A 17,404-nucleotide genomic window follows, 5' to 3' on the forward strand; every position below is an offset into this window, starting at 1 on the left:
GTGCACATATGTTTCCGATTCAGGCCACAAGATGGCAGGCCCTCCAACGCGCACGGTCCCTATAGTGGGCGTGCGTGAACTATAGGGGGTAGCATAGGAGCCGTCAGATTTTTGGCGTGAGGCGTAAATGTGACGTTTATGCTTCCGATGTAGCCCACAAGATGACAGAACCTACTATGCATAAGGAAACGTACCTACAAGAACGGTAGATGGTAGAACTTGTTTTGGCAATGTACATGTTTCCGATTCAGGCCACAAGATGGCAGACCCTCCAACGCGCACGGTCCCTATATGTAGTAGAGGGTTATTGTCATACTAAATTTTGTAGTCACAGTAAATTTACTGCCATCTTTCGATACAGGATTAAAATGAAAATGAAAAAAAAATATCAATAAATGTATATATGTATGGATAAATGATTTTTCTTATTTTTAGAACGCCATATGATTTTGACCCATGTTCTTTTACTGATATGAGTAAAAATTGTTAAATATAAAATGGTGTCGCCACCTAGACGAGCATAGGCCAAAGGTATGGCGCCGTATATTCAAGAATCAAATTTTCTTTATGCGCAAAAAGCCATCATCTCTTGCAAATAATAAACGAATGCGCTTGGCCCGCGCTTGATAAATAAAAAATACGATTTTTTTTTTCCAAAAAAATAAAAAAAATAAAAAACAACAATTGATACGAAATTTAAGTATAAAAAAATACAAAAAGTTATGTAGCAGCATACAATTACTGGGGATGGAACCAGGGACCTCCCTATGCAAACAAAAAAGCGAACGTTTGCAAAATGCGCCATGATAGTTCTTACTAAAGCTGACGAAATTTAGCTACTCATTCTCAAGTAAAAACTAAATATCTAAATACCGCCGAAACCAGCGATACAAAGTTTCTGAATTTTTGGCCATTTAATCTATAAACATATATCAAAAAGAAAAAAACTCTTATGATATCGATACGACTATTTGTTTAGGCGACAGGTATCACGACTCCGCCATTTTTAAAAATTTCCAAAAACCGGATTGACAAAAAAATTTTATTTAGTCATAGAATCTGGTCACAAAATTTCATGAGAATCGGTTAAGAATTGCGACCTGTAGAGGAGAACATCCGGACATACGAAAGCAAAATGCCCGAGTCAAAACGTAGACCTTCGCTTCGCTTCGGTCAATTAATGTTAGTAAAATAATAATAAATAATAAGTAAATAATCACACTGAATCGACCAATAAATTATAATAACATTAATAACTTCTATCTAAAAATATTTTATATTTTAGACAGGCAGAGGTAAAAGATACGTAGGTGATAGCGGTACAGCCTGAAATTCGGGAATCAGTTGCAAATGGTGTTAAAGGTATGAACATCGGCACGATTAATCTTTAGGCCATTTGAATCAATTTGACCCGTAGCACCAAAAAAAAAAAACAAACGGAAAGGAGTTATGACGTCATCTTTTTTTGTATGGAAAAAAACAATTTTTTGTTCAGAAACCTATCGTGTGTGTTAAATGAAAGGGCATTTTGAGCCGGTTCTAAAAATATATCACATTATTATATTTCCGTCACTTGCATTCAATTAAAATAAAAATAATTTTCAAAACATACCAAGTTTGGGTTCCTCCAGATACGAAACCGTTGAATTATTTTTTGTAAAATATACCTCAAGTAATACTCAATATCCTCATATCTAACCTCAAGAAATTAATTTCGAAAATATTTAGTTTTAGTTTTTATTTTTTATTATTACACATTGTGATATATTAATCTATCAATGAAACGGCCTTCTAGCCTAGTCGATAGTGACCCTGCCTATGAAGCAAGATATCCATCAAACATCATCAAACATCAACATTTATTCAGCAAATAGGCCACAAGGGCACTTTTACACGTCATCATTGAATTTACATACATGCAAAAATAATAACATCAATAATTTTATAAAATAAAACTAAGAATTCAATCTAACGTATTACAATTACTAAGAGATGTATATGGTCTCTTAATGTCGAATTACATAAAAAATACAGATACAAAATACAAAAAAAAACTATAATATTTAGAGGTGTAAATGTCTCTAGGTGTCAGAACTATAAGATTATATAGTTTATCAAGTTATCCTTAGAGATGTATAGGGTCTCCAAGAGTCAATATCCTGTATAATTAATACATTCATTAAGAGAAAAGAAACATACGAGAGCAGAATGAGGCGTCTCACTGTAATTAATTAATAAAAATAAAGTTACTAAGTATAATAGCTTGTGTTAGCTTAAACAGACCAGTCTCCACAAACAGCACCCGTTCACGAGTATGACGCGTATCTCAGCCATCGCCTCCCTCAACCTTCATTCGGGAAAGTGGCGACCCGATCAACGACGCCACCGTAAGCAAAGACTTTTAAGCGAGCATGACATGTTCAAGCTACCGGCCTATAATAATATTAAAATAGTAATAACATGTACGAGTAGCTGTAAGACACGGCATTTTGTGCTCGTATGTTACATAAAAAGACAGTATAGCTTCACCCCAGGTTCGAATCCTGGTAAGGGCATTTATTTGTGTGTTCATCATCATCATCACACAAATAAATGCCCTTACCAGGGCTTGTATATATGTGTATATGGGCATTTATTTGTGTGATGATAATGTGATATAATAATATTTTTAGAACCGGCTCCGAATGTCCTTTCATTTAATACCACACACGATAGGTTTCTGAACAAAAAATTGTTTTTTTCCATACAAAAAAAGATGACGTCATAACTCCTTTCCGTTTGTTTTTTTGTTGGTGCTACGGGTCAAATTGATTCAAATGGCCTTAAGATTAATCGTGCCGATTTTCATACCTTTAACACCATTTGCAGCTGATTTTAGTCAACCGCTAGTACTAGTACCTACTTAGGTCATACCAAATTTACCTAGGAATAATTTTATTTTACAAGATAGGTACCCAAATCTGAGGCTTTGGTTATTTTATTTAGACCATAACCCTTAATCCGAGGTAACGAGAGTACCTAGAGCCTTAATATTCCCTGGACTTACGTTTTTGGTAACTTTTATTAGGGTCAATTTATGATCCGTATCTCTACTAGGCACGCATCATATAACTTTATTTTATTCAATTACGTGAATGTGCGTGAATAAATACGATGCAAATATTATGAACTGTATTCTTATAATAATAATTTTCTATTGATGTTCTAACGAAGATTACCTATCATAAGTTCTTCAAAGCTTTTTATGAAAAGTTTTTAAGTAGTTAAACGAATTGTACCTGTACTATCACTTAACTAAATAATTGGTTTATACGTAGGTATAGTACCTACCTGGGGCCCAATTTAACTTGAAAATGTGACATAGTTAGTATCCGCTTATCCAGTATCATGTGACTCGTTATTTATGGGTAATAGTAACCATAATGGTAGCCCACAGAGTACATAAACTTGACTTTCAGGTCTGGATTGAACTTATGTGGGTGGGCCACCGTAATGTTTAGGTACTTACTAAAAATATAGTGGCCTGCTGATAAAGATACTAAAAAATCATAGTGCCTGCTATACTTATTACCAACTCGAAGTTTTCGGGCCGTCAGCGAGGCGCTGAGTTCAGTCCCCCTAGTGTAAATTTCATACGATAGCGCGACGAGACGTATACGTTTGCGATGTAATTTTGTATGGAATATTGTGTTTCCGAAACATCCCGCATGGCGCGCTGTTCTAAATCCCATACAAAAATAGACAACGCAAACGCGAAGACTCGTCACGCTATAGATTTAGACTAGGGGTTCGGTATTTCGTAGGAATTCGCAGTGATGAGGCAATTTTAATTTTTTTTTCAGGCAGAATCTTTCATTAGCGGAGATAGGGAGATTCGAGTACCTAAGGTACCTACCTAAATGCTTAAAGGTTAACTCACGCTACATCGTTCAGGGCCCGGGCCGAGGTGTCTGACACTTCGTTTTCCATAAAGAGGGGAACGGTGATGCCTTCTAAAGAGAACTGAAGTGTCGGACGCCTCGGCCGCCTCGCCGTTCTAATGTGACTAATCCGTTGTTCGATGTATTTGAACAAGTAATTCAATCAATTCGATTTAATATAACTTTATTTCGAAGTACCAGGACTCCATAGGGGTGTCAATAATTCATTCGCTAGTAAATAAATAAGACAGACATTTCTTTATTAGCTCTTATAGACAGGATCACGGGGTAAGGTTCAAATAATACATAGAATGAATGCAATCTTGCTATGATTTGTATAATGATTATATTGAAAACAACACATCTTATGCTTTAAGGAAACTTATATCAATACTTAATTAGGTAGTATTAATGAGTCATAGACTCATAGAGTCACGATTCCAACGGAGAAAATAAATGTTTTTAAAATGTCAATGTTTTTTTAAGACATGATATTGACACTTATGGCACTACGAATTTCATTCTAAATTACCTAAATTGTAAAAAAAAGAATCGTGACTTTACTTTTCATTAAGTGTTACCTAGCTTAGTTTTCAACTTTTACATAAATAACTTGGATGTATAACAACAATTTACATAAAAACAAATTTAATTGAATTTTACGTTAAAATACATGTTCAGAGTCCAGTAGTTAGGCGAAGTTTATTTACTTAGTAATTTAGTTTAGAAACAGGAAATTGACAAAAATATTCTCTTTTTAAAATGTAGATTTTACAAATGTAGCCATTAAGTTTATGAGGCCATTCTCTAGTTGTTTATTCGTTATTATTAGTTTTTTTTTCTATAGTTACAATAATTGAAGGATTGTTTAGTCCAGTTCGAGATCTTTAAAAAATGTACATTATATTCAATAAGTCGATTGTGAGAAGTTACGTGGAAAAAAATAATACCTATTCATGATTTACTTGTGAAAATTGGCTGGATTTTTCACAAGTAAACCGTTTCATATAAAAAATTAAATAATAAGCTAAACCCGATAAACTAATTACAAAATATTTAACAATCATTTTCAAAATATTTTACATCACATATTGATTTTCTCAAATTGCTTTTATTTTAACAATTATCAAAGAAAAGCTACTAAAACCATCCACGAAATTTCTCACAAAACAAAAAACTAAATTTACTCTTCAACACTTTCATAGGCATCGTCAGCGGACCGCTTTCCAAGGCCGAAATTAAACCTGTGCATATCCCTCTCTCGCTTCCCTAGGCCGAAGCTGAACTTGCTGTTATACCGTTTTCCAAGGCCGAAGTCGTAGCCCCTAGCGCGCTTGCCGAGTCCAAAGTTGTAGAGCGGTAGTCGTTTGCCGAGGCCGAAATCGTACATCTTGCGCTTCTCCTCTGATAACTCGTCGGCGAAGCGCTTGCCGAGGCCGAAGCTGTATGGACGAGCGCGTTTTTCTTCGTAAACTGAAAACAAATGATTATTCATTTAATTACAGCTGATTCAAACTGAGATTAACATAAATACATTTCTTTTATCAGCTTTCATGCCATAGACCGATACACACGAATTTATAACACCCTCTTCCGCCTGGTTTGCGTCGGGTTATAAATAGGTAGGTAGTAAAACTATAATTTTTTTTTTTTATGTCATTTAAATTGTTGTCTTAGTTTCAAGTTTTTAATTTGTTGAAGCTTAATATAAATTTTAATGCAGGTAAACATTTTTATATTGTATTGTATTCTAAGATGATAAAAGTATAAAAAGTTTTTCAAATTAGTGTTTTAAGAGGGCAATAACTCAACTAACCTTTTCACACTAAACACTTGCACGTTTGACCTAAATTTTAAAAGGGTACGTACTACGCGTAACGTTAGAGTGAGTCCTACGTGACTAGGCAAGGGGTTGTATTCCACACGTGACAAAATGGCATGTCTTGAAATAAGTGCTTGAGGGTAAGACATCTTACTGCCGAATTCGAACTTTAAGATACGTCAATTAATAGATCTAGAAACGATATGGATTAGATGTGTCAGTGTCAAAAGTGACGTATTTGTTTGAAGAAACGTTACATTTGACACTGACATATCTAATCCATATTTCTATATATATTTTTTCTAGATCTATTAACCTTTTCGACGCCGTGTCAAACACAAAAACTCTCACTCAGACGCCACGTGACCGAAGTGTCAAAACTGAAATTGAACTTAATGCATAGGCAAGTAGGCCTATGTTGCTCTGTGGCCTGTGACGGATTAATTCGTCTTTGGCGTTGGACCTACGGTGCGGATATATCCGTCATTGGCGTCCAAAAGGTTAATTGACGTATCTTAAAGTTAGAATCGGGCCGTTACTTTGGGATACTTAAAAAACAATGTGCCAAGTGCGGGTTATATATTTTTGTTTACATAATGTGATTTTTACCGTTCACCGGTCGATATATCTAACTGTACCTTTAGGGCTACAATGAGGTCAGTGAGTTTGAGAATGGAGCGATAGATTTCACATTAAACGTCCAGTCCCCGTTCCGAGGGCCCATTTTGACATGAACAACTTAACTGAACGTGACGTAATCACCTGGCTAATATTTCACGGATAGTTAACGACACAATAGGGTGGTTAGTTAACTTATTGTTATTACAACCCGCCCTATTGCCCATCGCCCAATTAGGCGATGTCGATCAGCTGCAATCAAATTATCATGAACAAATCTTATGCCGGCTGTACACACTCGTCGAGAGCCTCTCGCCGAGAGTCTAGGCACCGCTCCGATCCAATCGGAGAATCGCGAGACGAGACGAGGAAGAGCGAGATGAGAATGGAGCATATGTACACACTCGTTCTCGGCCTGTCTCGGGGTATCTCGATGAGTGTGTACAGCCCGCATTACACACTGAATAATTGAACTTGAATTTTGACAAACGAGACCATCGGCGTGATTTTGTCACTTACCTATAGAAGCGATACGGTAAGGTAGTCATCTCACAAACACTTTCACGACTCAAATCGGGCCTCAGAACGGTAACAAACAAGTTACGTATGCAGCGACCTTTACCGGCTATTATCTCTAATATTCTTTTGATGTAGGCGCTATTCATATACGTCTAGGAAAATATAGAATACCTACTTTTGCAATTTGTTTGTCCTCGCCGGCATTCTGTAGCGCTAAAGCGGGCGATGTCTGTCAATCTTCTCGATATGTAGGTATACTGCTTTCGTATATTTAATTACACAAACGGGTCTACCGCGATATAATTTCATTGTTTTTACCTTTAATTCCGACTTATCCGAATTATCGCGGTAGACCCGTTTGTGTAATTAAATATGTGTACAAAACGCGAGAGTTTAAAGTGTTATACTGCTTTCGTGTTTTGACAAAATTCTGTGTAAGCTAACTTTGGACCGACTTGATTTGAGTCATAGAAATTTCACATTAATTATGACATTACCACACTTTGTCATTGCAGATACCATGCAGAGTTAGTTTGGTCCGACACTAGCGTCGCCCGAATACTGGCTTCAACGCTGCAGCAATAACGATGTAAAATTTCATCATCTTCCTCGCGTTGTCCCGGTTTTGCCACGGCTCATGGGAACCTGGGGTCCGCTTGACAACTAATCCCGAGAATTGGCGTAGGCACTAGTTTTTACGAAAGCGACTGCCATCGTGCCATCTGACCTTGCAACCCAGAGGGTAAACTAGGCCCTATTGGGATTAGTCCGGTTTCCTCACGATGTTTTCCTTCACCGAAAAGCGACTGGTAATTTCAAATGATATTTCGTACATAAGTTCATAAAACTCATTGGTACGAGCCGGGGTTTGAACCCGCGACCTCCGGATTGAAAGTCGCACGCTCTTACCGCTAGGCCACCAGCGCTCTGCGATTTAAAATTTATAACGGTTTTATAATTGGACGAATTTTAGTAATTACCAGGGGCATCGTCGTACTGGTCGAAGAGTTCTCTGTCCATCGCCTGCTCGATGTCGTTGGCGAGCTCTTCCTCCTGGTCCTCTTCGGATATGGAGCGCTTGCCCAGCCCGAAGGAGTATGGGCGAGACCTGGGGAAAATATTGTTAAAATTTAATACTAACTTAATATATTATATTTCATATTGCGAAGACAGATCTTACATGAGTAAGGCAGTAAATACAAGAAGCTATCCATATGCTGAGTTCACACCGAAGATAGATTCAACAAAACGCGGATGTGAACACAGCATTACATTCAGCATGCCACGTCATACGCTAGTTCTCTCGAAATTAAACCAAATTTAATAAGGTCTAAAAGGTTTGCAAGCAGGTAATATCTAAAAGAGCTGATGTGTTTAATTAATAACATTTACAGTGCATCTGGTGCAACATTACGACACCCTGTGGTAATAAGCACATTACGTAACAACGTCGAAAATTAAAGGGCCATATGTACTGTAAGACGTTGTACGATACACGTGCGATTAGGTAATTTGCCACTCGTTGAGAATTTCGTATTTTCCGCACTTGTATCATAAAGTTGGAGGAAGAGTCACATTTGTTATTACGATCGGGAAATTGCTTTATATCGATAACCTTTTAAACCTTTAAGGCCCACTTGCGCCATTCCACTAACCCGGGGTTAACCGGTTAAACCTGGTGTTACCATGGTTACCAGTACAATTTGACATTGGGTTGACGGTTAAACCGCTTAACCCCGGGTTAGTGGGATGGTGCAAGTGGGCCTAAGTCGATATTTAATTAATCACTAGCCTGGTACATTATTGGCTATGATTAATTTGTCAGTGTGCTAACCTTTTCCCTAATCCGAAGTTGTAGACGGGCAGGCGCTTGTACTCGGACACGTAGCTGTAGGCGCGCTTGCCAAAGCCGAAGTTGTAGTGCGGCGAGCGATTCTCTAGCGGCGCTACGTGCTCCTCTGATGACTCCTGTGGGTGGCCAGGGGTAACTTGGCAGTGTGCTAACCTTTTCCCTAATCCGAAGTTGTAGACGGGCAGGCGCTTGTACTCGGACACGTAGCTGTAGGCGCGCTTGCCGAGGCCGAAGTTGTAGTGCGGCGAGCGCTTCTCTAGCGGCGCTACGTGCTCCTCTGATGACTCCTGTGGGTGGCCAGGGGTACTTTTAGAAGAGTAAAACTTATTGAGCCTACGAACGCCACGCCTATTGTGCGCGCGGCGCGTCATTGTAAACTTTTTCGGAATACACGAAGGTTGAAGAAGAAGGTTGAGATATTGGGCTGTAGCTGTGCGCGTCAGTTGACATTTTTGAAGGTCAAGGGGTTAAAGAGTAATAGGGCTGAACTCGTCCGTCCTACTCTATATATTTTTTCAAAGTAAAAATAGTAAAACTAATCTTATAATGAGCGTGAGTCCGCTATCGTTTGCTATGCGGATCGATATTTTACGGGAGATCCGTCGCGCGGGTTTGGGATTCAAATACGGATTACCTACATAGGTAGTATAGTTATTACTAACAACTATGGGACCTGTAAAACTGGCAAACCGCCATTTAGAAGAAAATTCTAAAACTGAAAAAGGAGAGCCATCGAGTTGCAGTAGATTATCGTATTCAAAGATCGGGTCTTACGACTTAAAGGTTACGCTTACATCTACTCAATGTGTAGGTAAATAATGTAGGTTAAAATATATATGGAGGCAACTCTATGTGGATGTATGGATGCCGTCTGGACGCCCTAGGTACCGCTGGAGAGACGAAGTGCAGAAAGACCTTAGCGAACTCGGCGCCGTCGATTGGACAGAAACGGCTTTGGACAGAGTAGCATGGCGGCCTTTGGTGTCGGAGGCCAAGATCCACTTCGGGTCTTTGCGCCACAGCAGTAAGTAAGTAACTCACATGTGCGTCAGCGCCGTGCGGGTCGTGATCGGCGCTGGGCGCGTGCTCGGGTGCGCACAGCGTCGCCACGATCACCAGCCACCACACCGACAGGCATGTGTACAGCATTCTGGAACAAACGATACGAAGACGCCGTCAGAATAGCAATTATCTTAATTTCTTTATTATTTAATTTAATTCATTTATTTAAGAGACAACAGTGGCCCATAATGGTTAGTAAAAAATATTAAAAACTAAGTGTAGTGACAAAAACAGAAAACTAACAGCACCTATAGTAATCACCAAGTAGCGGTCATGGCACAGTCAAACTGCCGCATTATAGGAAAGTTGTATCGGCCCGCTACATAATAAAATTTCTTTAAATTTCTTTTGTAATTTCTTAAATCTTGAGATCAGAACTTTAATTTAAGCTAGAATTAAAAATAAACCGGCCAAGTATGAGTCGGACTTGCGCACGAAGGGTTCCGTACCATTACGCAAAAAGGCAAAAAAAAAACACGTTTGTTGTATGGGAGCCCCACTTAAATATTTATTATATTCTGTTTTTACTTTTTACACAAACACTCTTCTCTGTTTTTATATTTACATATGATGTATATCTGTTGTCGCTATAACAACAAATACAAAAACAAAATAAAATATATATTTCAGTGAGGCCCCCATACAACGTGATTTTTTTTGCCGTTTTTTGTGTAAAGGTACGGAACCCTTCGTGCGCGAGTCCGACTCATACTTGGCCAGTTTACTAAAAATTTTAGCTTAAATTAAAGTTCTGATCTCAAGATTTAAGAAATTATAAAAGAATTACAAAAAAATGTCCTGGGCCCATTTCTCGAATGATATTAATTTAGACAACTCGTATTTTTTCCCCTTTATAATGAGTAAAGGAATCGCATTTCCCGCAATAAAACACGAGCTATGAATAAAATAATAATGGAATTGGACAAAAAAGTCTTAATGAACACCGACATTAACAAATTGTAATAAATATTGAGGCTAACTCATCTTAATTAGTAATTTACTATACGGCATTCGCTGTCAATAGTTTTTACTGGCCAAGTTCTCTACAAAAGCATTAGTTTGATCGTGAAAACTTATATAATTATTGGTTGACTGGTAGAGAATGCCTTAAGGCATTAAAAATTTTATATTAAAGGAAAAAATGTAAGTATGTTTGATTTATATAGATAATTCATAATTCTTATGTACTTTCATATTTTAATGTTTAGGTTTATATAATCCAATTAAGGAAACTGTAAGTCTACAATATTACTAAATGCAATTGTATCCAATGTAGCAATACGAGACTGTTTGTTTCTAAATAAATAAAATAAAAAAAATGGAAAACTTTACGCTTCCGGCAGGACTTGAACCCGCATCCTCCACAATCCGTGTGTTGCTCTTAACCAATTGAGCTACGGAAGCCTTCCAGGACATCGCAAATCTTTCCATTCCTTTCTTTATGTAAACACGCCTTTGGGGTGGCGTTATGTCCGCCATTTGTACCTTCATGTATTGTGCAATAAAGATAAAAAAAAAAAAAAAAAAAATCAAAATAAACATATTTTGCTCATAATACGACAGTAGATGCAAAGGTGCTAAGCGAGTAGTATTATTAGTATTATTACTGACTGTACTATTGCTATGGCCTATATGAGCTTAAGCGTTTCCTAGGATAGCGGCCGTCTTCATACGAAATACTACGACATCCATATTTAGCCGTATTATTTTGTATGGAGACGGCTGCTAATGACGGCATGGCACCGCTATCCCAGGAAAATCGAGCTTAACTTTAGACTTGAAACATACGAATGTTGTATTCGATTAGAATACCATTGTGATGACCGCCTATTTGCTGTATGTCGTTACAGCAGACAGTCTAATGAATAGGCTTCATATTTCAGTGAATGAAAATGTTAACATCAAATCCTACAGTTAATAATTGACAAATACTCATAACTAGCCAATAGCTTCCGAGCAATTACTATGAGTTCTACAGGATGGTTTTAGGAATATTCTCCTTACTAACACATATTATACAAATTAATTTATTTATTCATAACATTTTTATAACATAATTAAAACACTTATAAATAAAAAAAAATTGACCTAAGTCGTAGTCGCTCGGTAGGGTGCCCACTTCATAAAGTTCAAATATAGGTACTTTATTCATGTAGGCCTAGCAACAAGTCATAAAATGTTACAAAATGACATTAAAATTAAAACTACAATTATTTAACTAAAATAAAACGTATGATTTTCAAAATTTAAAACCCTACCCAAAATCAACAATATGACGCAGTAAAAAAATATCAAAGTAATTTTGGGCCACCCTTTGAAGATAATAGCAATGATATTGTAAAGGTTAAATAACGATTAAATATACCTACAGGAACAAAAGACTGATGGTTAGGAAAGGTATTGTTTTAAAACGAAATGCGCAAAGCATTTGTTTGATCGTTACCGTATTAAACCGCGTTTCGCCTAAAGTAGCTTCAGTGTCATTTCCATTACTCGCTCCGACGCTTTCTGAAAATTAATTACCATGCTCAGAAGAAGTCAACAATGTCCTCAGAAAATGCCAACAATAGCAAAAGGCCTCACGGGCCTGGTATTCAAGAAATTAACATTTCACTGCATTCAGCCACTCCCTATTGTGTCATTTGTGAAGACCCTGTTCTCTCAGACCACATTGTCACTAAAATAACTAAGGGTTGATGTTTAAATATCGTGCCCTCGATTTCGCGATTTTCCCTTCAATACTAGATTCCCAATATATTGTTCGTATTTCATAATTATCAATTCGCTGTTTTCCGCAGACTTTCGAGTGACGAAATCGAGCGCTCGAAATTAAAAATCGGCCTCCTACAGTGTTTTTTTTTCTTTTTTGATTGATGAATCGAGTGGCAATCTGCTTCGTATTTGGCTATTGATTTTGCACTTTGCAGTCAGAGTAACACAGTGATTTGCATAAAAGGTATTTCAGAATTCTTATTCCTTTTGATGATTATTGGAAGTGTTTTGATCAGATGGCAATAGGAAATGTGTTAGGACGACATGCATTCTCAAGGGATGTTCTTGGTTGTGTCTAAACTAGTATACTCGTATGAGTGAATCTAGCTCAGAAGTGGGACTTAAAATCGTATTAAATATTTAAAGAATATTTCGGTGGAAGAAAAGTCCTTTGATTTTAACTAGATTCTGTCTCGCCAAATATTATTGACAGATATTTATTTGTTGTATCACCAATTGTTTATGATTAAAAAAAAAACTAAAAGTCTGTTGTCAATTTAGGTCATTCATTTAAATTGTTCGCGGTTTATAAGAGGTTTATTTTAAATAATATTAATTATGACTTTACCGAGTGAGGTCCGCCAACTAATATTTTAGCTCGTATATAATTACGACAGAGTGCGAAGTTTGACGTTTTAAATAACACTTGCACTGCGTGGGCTATCAAAATCGTTGCAGACTTTTCTTGGTCTAACTCTAAATAATAATAAGTTCGTAGGTAATCGGTACAAGGATTCATTTAAACTAATGAGAGTATTTAAATTAATGAGCTATTTGAAATTAGGTCAATGACCGCAGAGCTAAAACACTATTAGTGTAATGAGCATGTCGTGTAATAGTTAATAGCCTGATTGACCTAATTACTATCAGAATCTTTGAAAACATGCAAAGGAAAATTGTCTTGAAGAAGCGATGGAAGGAGAGATTCATTAACTAATGTTTTTTCACATCACCTATTCGAAAAAGGGCTTTTTCTTCCTGCTACTAGGGATCAAAGTGGTACTTTTCTTCTCTCCTAGAAGGGATCAAAGTGACTCTTTTCTGTTATGGACACAATTTTTTTGCATAATGAAAATGAACATGAAAATGAAAATGATTTCCTCATAAATTATGTGAAAAGCAGTATGTGTCACATGGTAACAAAATGATTTACTCCTCGCTACTCTCGGGATTCTATTATAAAATCCTTTGCTTCGTTCAGGATTCAATGTACCTACGCCTTCGCCGTAAATATGTCATTTTGCTCCCTTGTAGCACAATCTACTATTAATTCATATTGATATTATATTTCAACACAAAGCAAACAAAGCCGGAAAGCAGGGTAATTTTGAAAATCTGCTTATTGCTCTGCATACGCCACTAAATGCACTGCACACACTACACTTACTGCACTGGGTAGAACTTCACTATTAACTAAAATAAAAACTATACTTCAGGGGTTCAAACATAGGTACGAACCGAGTCGGGGTTCAAATACTCGGTTCGTTGGGCTACCTGCAGTGTGCGACGTGCGTCAGTGCTCTTAAATAATTGTATAAGAATTACGTATAATATTGTTAAATTGTATGAAGTAATAATATTGTATGAAGTTTTGTACGTATAATGGACCAAAACACACAAAAAGATCATGCGTGCGATAAACGGTATCAAAGTAACTTTACGTAGAAGTCGTCAAATAATACTGCCCTACCAAATACAGTTACTCATTTAATTATGCACCGTATTCTGACGCAACAGATTCCAATTTCAAACTGTTTTTCCAATGACTGTTACGACTGTTATGCGATGAAGGCAGTGTTGAATGTACAGTCAGCAGCAGAAGTTGCTAAGCTAGCCAGGTGTTCAAAATGAGCTTGACGCGACTTTATTGTTAAGAGAATAAGAGCGTGTCGAGGTAATTTTGAACACCTCGCCCGCTTAGCAACTTCTGCTGCTGACTGTATGATGAAGTAATCAAAACATTGCAACCACTTTTAAACTAGCTGAACACGCACTGGAAATATCCTATAACAACCAAAAACTCTCTTATAAAATTGCATCTTACGCCATTGTCTTTAAGTTGATATTTGCAGGCAACGAACATGCTCTTATGTATTAGGAACTGTGATGTTCTTGTAGAGTTTTCTCCATCATTTTCTCGTGTGTCGTATAAAACTCCGTATCAGTCACAGATCACTAATACTAGACGGACTACTATGATCGAGTTACAACCAGAATTCTGTGTCACCACGCATAAAAGAAAACTCATTCTAGTATTAACCGTATTATAGAGCAGTAAATTTGAAATTATTTTTTTCTATTTTCTATTTTCCAACGGGCTTACGAGTTACGGCGGTTATTCTTCTTCTTGGTCGCATCCATCATGACTGATGATCGTGGTTGGTGGGTTTTGTTCGGGCACGAACACACTCTCGCCATCGATTCCGGTCCATCGCTTTCCTCACCACGTCATAGAATTTCTGAGATGGTTCCTCGCCTTTGAGTTGGTCAGTCCATCGTGCTGGTGAACGGCCCCGTGACCTTTTGCCATCAGTATTACCAACAACGATTAACCTTTCCAAACTTTCGTCTCCCCTTCTCATTATATGGCCAAAGTAACTTAGGAAGCGTTGTTCACAGATTGTGGACAATCGCACTTTCACGTCGAGTTCCAACAGTATGGAGTGATTCGTGCGCTTAGCTGTCCATGGTATTCTCAGCATACGCCTCCAACACCACATCTCAAAGGCATCGATCCGTTGTTTCTCTCTGCTTTTGATTGTCCACGTTTCGGCTCCATACATTAATATTGGAAATACAAGGGCTCGTACAAGTCTTATTTTAGTGTTTCTGGATATTCCCCGATTACGCCATATTTTCTGAAGCCGCGTCATGGCATCTTTAGCCATTCCTATGCGCCTTTTGATCTCCGGAACACAGCTGCCATCATTACATATCTTTGACCCCAGATATACGAACTCATCAACAGTGTCTATACCCTGGATTGTAGGAGCTGCAGACGGCGGTTATGCATAGTGGTAAAAGTCACTGCTTACGTAAAATAGGTACCTACCTAGAAAAGATGTTAGTATATTGTGTCCATCTTTCGTAGACGAATAGCTAAACGGTACTTATGTAGTAGGTATATAGTCTACACACAGATTAAGTAGTGAGGGAAAGTCACCTTATGCTACGACTAACGCTTTGACCTGTGTGTGAGTGCTGCCTACTTCCTGGATGTGTCCTGGGTTGAAATTCTGGTAATGTCATATAATTTAGGAATTTAAATATTCAATAAATGTGTAAGTTTGTTCCCAAATAGTACAGAATGCAGTGCATAATTATTTTCCATCGTTTTTCACGGAAACGTACGAGTAAAACTACGTGTCTTGGTATGTCAGTCACTCTCGATACAAAAAGTACTGAGGTTGTCTGAAGTAGCATGACATATACGAATGTTTCCGAGAAAAGAGCGATGGAAAACAATTATGCGCTACATCTGTAAATACATTATCTACTTTTATGCTGCATAATATGAGATCGCTTGGGGGTAATCTCCCTTATCAGTGTTTCTATTTCAATATAACTTAGACCATCTCGGCTCAGAACGGGATTGAATTTTAAATGAATCCTCTGCCTTTGTAAAGCGATGCGAGTGTTGAACAAAAATGAGCTCTCTGGTTTAGTCAATAAGAGCGTATGGCAACAAGTGGAGTACCTTAGCGTTGCCTAGTTAACTCGCAACTATAGTTCAAAAATAAAAATAAAAGCATATAATAAAGTATGTCACTGAACGAAAAGTAATTACTCAAACCCGTTAATGTTTAAGTCATACTGAGCAACTTTAACTATGGGACCAACCCCGAAAACGCGGAAAAAAAATTGGATGTTTCATACATTTTGCTGGTCTGATGTTGAAATTTCCTATGGGAGAGTCAATTTATTTTTCGCGATTTCGGTGTTGGTCCCATAGTAAAAGTTGCTTATATAGTATGACCTAAACATTAACGGGTTTGAGTAATTGGTTTTTGTTCAGTTACATACTGTATGTAGGTGATTATCTTCTTTTTTCTACAGTAAGTATTTTATTATATTTATTTATTAATATATGTACAAATATGATATGTGAATAAGTTCTAATTTTTGAGTATTAAGAATTTAAAACCATCATTTTTTTAATTCTATTAAAAAAATGAGTTTTTAACGGAACCTTGATATCAGGTATATGTACAGTCAGCCAAGAAAGTGGTCTACCACTTTTCGACTCTATCATCTGATTGATAGAGTCGAAAAGTGGTAGACCACTTTCTTGGCTGACCATACCACTGTAGGTATACAATACAATACAATACAAATACTCTTTATTGCACACCTCATTACAGAAAACAATACAAATAATACAGGAAGAAGAGGTTAAACAACAGGCGGTAGGTATATGTCTATCGTTATAGTTTTAGTTTACAAGCTACATTCATATTATATAGGTAAACGATATTTTAGAGTAGATCCTACTGACTGCGCCACTTACAGTCGAGTTCACAATTAGATTGTGTCACAAGGGAGCAAAATGACATATTTACGGCGAGAACGTACACGTACATTGCATCCTGAATGAAGCGAAGGGTTCTACTATTGAACGAATATGAATCTAAAATAGGGATTCAAGTGGGCCCAGGTGGAAATACAGGAAGACACATATTGCTTTTCACATCACCTATGAGGGAATTATTATGTTCCAACATATTATTGTATATTTAGAACAGAAAATCAGGGGAGAAAAGGCCCGTTTTCAAATAGATGATGTGAAAACTTCTTTACAAGCCGACGTTCCAAAAATATATTTACACGTCTCTGACAATA

General features: G+C 37.2%; 1 protein-coding gene and 1 non-coding gene across 2 annotated transcripts in view; both read right to left on the reverse strand.

Moving 5' to 3' along the window:
* Window positions 1-4,247: 4,247 nt before the first annotated feature.
* The window catches only part of LOC134794765 (allatostatin-A), a 124,322-nt gene continuing 111,165 nt past the window's right edge, over window positions 4,248-17,404 (reverse strand). Inside the window, exons 2-5 of the mRNA XM_063766549.1 lie at window positions 9,773-9,881; window positions 8,885-9,018; window positions 7,860-7,987; window positions 4,248-5,393 (exon numbers count right to left, since the gene is read on the reverse strand). Coding sequence (XP_063622619.1) covers window positions 5,104-5,393; window positions 7,860-7,987; window positions 8,885-9,018; window positions 9,773-9,880 — 660 coding nt within the window. The 5' untranslated portion in view covers window position 9,881 and the 3' untranslated portion in view covers window positions 4,248-5,103. The remainder of the gene's footprint in view (window positions 5,394-7,859; window positions 7,988-8,884; window positions 9,019-9,772; window positions 9,882-17,404) is intronic.
* Trnas-gga (transfer RNA serine (anticodon GGA)) lies at window positions 11,125-11,197 on the reverse strand. Its single transcript has one exon. It is a non-coding gene; the product is annotated as a tRNA-Ser (tRNA).

Source organism: Cydia splendana, chromosome 11 (assembly GCF_910591565.1).
Source record: "Cydia splendana chromosome 11, ilCydSple1.2, whole genome shotgun sequence".
Lineage (NCBI taxonomy): Eukaryota > Metazoa > Arthropoda > Insecta > Lepidoptera > Tortricidae > Cydia > Cydia splendana.